Source organism: Sardina pilchardus, chromosome 18 (assembly GCF_963854185.1).
Source record: "Sardina pilchardus chromosome 18, fSarPil1.1, whole genome shotgun sequence".
Lineage (NCBI taxonomy): Eukaryota > Metazoa > Chordata > Actinopteri > Clupeiformes > Clupeidae > Sardina > Sardina pilchardus.
The window spans coordinates 4,323,968-4,329,158 of NC_085011.1; the positions used below are offsets into that span (position 1 = coordinate 4,323,968).

At 47.4% G+C, this 5,191-nt stretch overlaps 1 protein-coding gene across 1 annotated transcript; it reads right to left on the reverse strand.

Moving 5' to 3' along the window:
* Window positions 1-917: 917 nt before the first annotated feature.
* LOC134064398 (zinc finger protein 501-like) lies at window positions 918-4,681 on the reverse strand. The gene is made up of 3 exons (XM_062520317.1): window positions 4,582-4,681; window positions 1,809-2,449; window positions 918-1,640 (listed from the first exon to the last, which is right to left on the reverse strand). Exons 1-3 carry the CDS (start codon window positions 4,679-4,681, stop codon window positions 918-920), a joined length of 1,464 nt encoding a protein of 487 aa, XP_062376301.1.
* Window positions 4,682-5,191: the final 510 nt, after the last annotated feature.

Consider the following 5,191-nt stretch of genomic DNA (forward strand, 5'->3'; position numbering starts at 1 on the left):
ACTGATGTGTCTTTAATGACCTTGAACAAGTGAAGCTCTTGCCACACTGAGTGCAGTGGTACGGCCTCTCTTCTGTGTGAGTGCGCTGGTGTCGTTTGAGATGTCCCCCATAACTGAAGCTCTTGCCACCCTGAGGGCCAGATGTACTAAGACAGTGCTAATAGCGAGTTTTTGTATGTGCAGAATGCGAACGCTGTACTTTGCTATATTGCGTGGATTTTACTAAGCTGTCACTTCATTAACTGCGTCCATAACGGCCCGTCCCCGCCCCCTGTACAACGCCAATTGCGCTGTGCAGAGCTGAACCACAAGCGCAATTGAATATTGCAACATTAAAAAGAATCAAAGTTTAGCGATCATACATATATACTTAGTATGATACAAAGAGATGTCAACGAGCAGCGACAGACAGAGTAGACCTAGTAGTTCTACTATTCCACTTTAAAAAATACTTGAACTATTTAGGCTACTGCACGTATAGGGATATGACTTAATGCCTAGTCTAACAGATTGGGAAGTGTAGGCTATGTCGTGAAAGAGAAAATATGAGTTTAGAGAGGCAAACAAAAGTTAAGGTTGCTTTTGACATAGTACAATGAAGAAAACTGATGCTCTGAATATTGATTCAGCTGTCTCTAAACGTAGACGCATTTAACCGCAATTTGGATTAGGCTACACCCGCTTTCAGAAGGCGGACGTTTTTCAATGCAAAATAGATGTGCATTGTTTTCATACATATGGCGGAATACTTAATCAATCGCTATTACCACTTCTCCTCCCCTGTACTTGCGCGTTACACCCACTTTCAGCTGATCCGCCCAGGTCTGCAGTCTGCGCAGTTCCCTCATTGCAGCGTGTTTGTACATACCATCGCCATTATTCTACGTGCACATTACGCCTAAAATGGGCGCAAAACGTTAGTACATATGGCCCTGAGTGCAGTGGTACGGCCTCTCTCCTGTGTGAGTGCGCTGGTGTACTTTGAGTCTTCCCTCTTGTGTGAAGCTCTTGCCACACTGAGTGCAGTGGTACGGCCTCTCTCCTGTGTGAATGCGCTGGTGTGCTTTGAGATGACTCCCTGTAGTGAAGCTCTTGCCACATTGAGTGCAGTGGTACGGCCTCTCTCCTGTGTGAATGCGCTGGTGTACTTTGAGATCTCCCTCTTTACTGAAGCTCTTGCCACACTGAGTGCAGTGGTATGGCCTCTCTCCTGTGTGAGTGCGCTGGTGTACTTTGAGACTTCCCTCTTGTGTGAAGCTCTTGCCACACTGAGTGCAGTGGTATGGCCTCTCTCCTGTGTGAATGCGCTGGTGTACTTTGAGACTTCCCTCTCTATTGAAGCTCTTGCCACACTGAGTGCAGTGGTATGGCCTCTCTCCTGTGTGAATGCGCTGGTGTCGTATGAGATGACTCCCTTTAGTGAAGCTCTTGCCACACTGAGTGCAGTGGTACGGCCTCTCTCCTGTGTGAGTGTGCTGGTGTCGTTTGAGATCTCCCTCTTGAGTGAAGCTCTTGCCACAATGAGTGCAGTGGTACGGCCTCTCTCCTGTGTGAATGTGCTGGTGTCGTTTGAGATTTCCCTCTTTATTGAAGCTCTTGCCACACTGAGTGCAGTGGTACGGCCTCTCTCCTGTGTGAGTGTGCTGGTGTACTTTGAGATAACTCCCTGTAGTGAAGCTCTTGCCACATTGAGTGCAGTGGTACAGCCTCTCTCCTCTGTGAGTGCGCCGGTGTACTTTGAGATAACTCCCTGTAGTGAAGCTCTTGCCACACTGAGTGCAGTGGTATGGCCTCTCTCCTGTGTGAATGCGCTGGTGTACTTTGAGACTTCCCTCTCTATTGAAGCTCTTGCCACACTGAGTGCAGTGGTATGGCCTCTCTCCTGTGTGAATGCGCTGGTGTCGTATGAGACTTCCCTCTCTAGTGAAGCTCTTGCCACACTGAGTGCAGTGGTACGGCCTCTCTCCTGTGTGAGTGCGCTGGTGTACTTTGAGATGTCCCTCTTTTCTGAAGCTCTTGCCACACTGAGTGCAGTGGTACGGCCTCTCTCCTGTGTGAGTGCGCTGGTGTACTTTGAGACTTCCCTCTTGTGTGAAGCTCTTGCCACACTGAGTGCAGTGGTACGGCCTCTCTCCTGTGTGAGTGCGCTGGTGTACTTTTAGATGTCCCTCTGTAGTGAAGCTCTTGCCACACTGAGCGCAGGGGTGACCTCTCTGGTCAATCGGTCCTTTCTGTTTTGAATGGGGATGTGTGACCTTGCTGGCTACTGAGTTGTGGATGCTGCCACTGATTGTGGAGGGTGCCAGAGTCTCTGATCTGATCTCCCCAGACCTCAGCAGGCGCACATCCTCGTCCGCGTGGCTGCTGTTGATGTGCTTGTGCAGGTAGAGTTGAGCCGTGTAGGCGAACGGACACAGGGAGCAGGAGAACACCTGAGACGCTGCCACTTCTGAAAGAAAAAACAAAAAAATACACAAAAAGGTAAACTGTCAACATCATTTCAATAATCTCTCAAATAATCCTTACGGACACGTCTTCAAATTTAGACATTTATTTACGAGCAATAACATAATCTTATTACCGACACAGGGTTTAAAGTCCTTCAGTTGGACGTGGAATATAACTGCTCATTAACCAGCACGTTAATTTACATCCAAATACGTTCACTGAAGGTTAAGCTGAGATGTTTGCTGAGTGTCAAGTTCTGGCCCCAATGGAGTGTGTCCCCTACAATGTATCCAACAGCACAGCAGCACCACTGCTAGGTCTTGAGCGCCACTGCTAAATCTTCACATGATCAGTAATAATATCACAACATTTATTTGCACAATGTGAAAGCACAACAGCTAAATTGTATTGTCCTCATGGAGCCTCTCATTACTCAGGACACAGGGCTGCCAAGTCTCACGCTTTGAGCGTGAGAGTCACGCAATTTGACCCATTCTCACACCACACACCATACTTGACACTTCTCACGCAAAATATGTCCCCATTCAGTGCACTATGTATTTATTTTTCATGATAATAAACGTTGGTCCTTCCCTTGCCGTGGTTCGAGCAACTCTGATTGACTGACCGCAATAACCAATCCATCAGTCCTTTGTGCCTAAATCTAACCAACCACGGAAGGCATCACGCAATATAAACAAATCAGAAGCAACGAGAGGCGGGTCTTGGCGTCTAACTTATCTTTCACACACAACAGCGCCGAGTCCGAAAATTAGATTAAAAACGTTCTCCTGCTTTCTAGATTTTGTTTACTGTTGATTCGCTGTTTCTCCTTGAGTTTCCAAGTTAACGTTAAGGCTGCTACGTCTATCATTGTCCTATACTTGTTGCAGAGCTGTGTAACATTTATTTGCCTCTTTCTTGGTAAGTTCACACTTGAAAAAGCGACTCTAATCGGAGCTGCCAAGTGTCACGCTTTAAGTGTGACAGTCAAAAGAATTTTCTCCTTCTGTACCTTACGTCAATCAGTAACCTGGCACTTAATTGGCTAAGTACAACGGCACCGGAAACAAGCCCCTTGAAACGCCATGTTGAATCCTGAAAAAATTGTTCAATTTTGGCACTTTTCACAAGCCTAGCATTCCCATTGAAATGAATGGGGGCGGGACTTGTTCACTTTCTCCAGTTCTTATAATAGGCGCGTTCAAGATGGCTGCGCAGCACAAAAACTGCGCAGCACAAGATGCACGTGGTTAAAAATCTGTCCACGATGGTCTAGATGGGTGTGTTTTCGACTAGGCAGTCGGTATCACATGGCCTCAACTTATCGCGGGAGCAAGGCCTGACCAGGCAGCTGCGGAGCAGCAGAGCAGCCGCTCTGGAGGTACTGCGGAGAGCAGCGGAGCCTAGACCCTGCCTTCATGACATCAGGTCTTTGCCCTAATTGGCTTTTACATCCCTGACGTATGTGCAGGTGTTTAGATGCCTCCTCATATCCACATGGGTCCGTGCGGGTCCGTGCCTCGTGATTCGTCACATGGTCAAGTCTAGCCAAGTCTACACTACGGGAAGTAGAGAGTGTACAACTTCATAGCAGCGTTTGCATCCCCGCCCCTGCTGCCACCGGCAGCTCTCGTTGCTGCAAAAGGTAATTTGGAGTTGAACTTGAACACGGCTATTACCTCCATGCTCGTGCCCACACTAAGCAGCCACCAATCAGCACGAGGGAAACGGCACCGGACATGATGTATTTCTGGAAAATGGCGACGAGGAAGTGCCTCGCTAATCGGCGAAGCTAATCAGTCAAATCCTGACCCCCTGGTCTGAGTAGCATTGCTGCAATTGCTGATCTGTTGTGAAGTCGTCTGACTGCTTGGCTGTATCATGAAGAAGAAACAACAAACTAATACAGGCAAAGGATGCAGACACAGGCAAGTATCTGCCCTTGAACACCATTAAAAATAACAACAAAAATAAAACATGAGCACAACAATATCAAGCACATCTGGAGGCCTCCTCTCCAGACTGTGTGTGTGTGTGTGTGTGTGTGTGTGTGTGTGTGTGTGTGTGTGTGTGTGTGTGTGTGTGTGTGTGTGTGTGTGTGTGTGTGTGTTGTTCATGCTGTAAACTGACCTGGAGGCCTCCTCTCCAGACTGGGTGTCCACTCCTCCTCTGAGTCGCTGCTGCCAGGAGGGGGTGGTCTGGCCGATGGCTCCTTCCGGCACCGTCGCATGAGGGCAGGAGGAGGAGAGGACGGTCCTGAGGAGGAAGAAAGAAACCAGGGGGTCAGGATTTGACTGATTAGCTTCGCTGATTAGCAAGGCACTTCCTCGTCGCCATTTTCCAGAAATACATCATGTCCGGTGCAGTTTCTCCTCATGTTGATTGGTGGCTGTTCCACTCTCAGCTCATGCACAAGCTTAGTGTGGGCACGAGCTCTCCTTCTGTACCTTACGTCAATCAGTAACCTGCCACTTAATTGGCTAAGTAAAACGGCACCGGAAACAAGCCCCTTGAAACGCCATGTTGAAGCCTGAAAAAATCGTTAAATTTTGGCAATTTTCAGTAGCCTGTATTTTAAGGAAAACATTTATTTATCTCCAATACATTATTCATTCACAAAGAAAATTGATATCCTTAAAGGTTGAATATTTCCTCATTGTTTCATCATTTAAGGCATTAAGATCAATTTCCAAAAGATGATTTTATATTTACAGTTTTTTTCAATCGCTAACAAGCTTTT

Excerpts from the sequence above, each read along its gene's own strand:
- LOC134064398 (XM_062520317.1), bottom strand. The coding sequence starts at position 4,681 with ATGCGACGGTGCCGGAAGGAGCCATCGGCCAGACCACCCCCTCCTGGC. Across the intron at positions 2,450-4,581 it reads TCTGGAGAGGAGGCCTCCAG|AAGTGGCAGCGTCTCAGGTG; the intron begins GTCAGTTTACAG and ends TTTTTCTTTCAG. Across the intron at positions 1,641-1,808 it reads GTCTCAAAGTACACCAGCGC|ACTCACACAGGAGAGAGGCC; the intron begins ATTCACACAGGA and ends GTACACCAGCAC.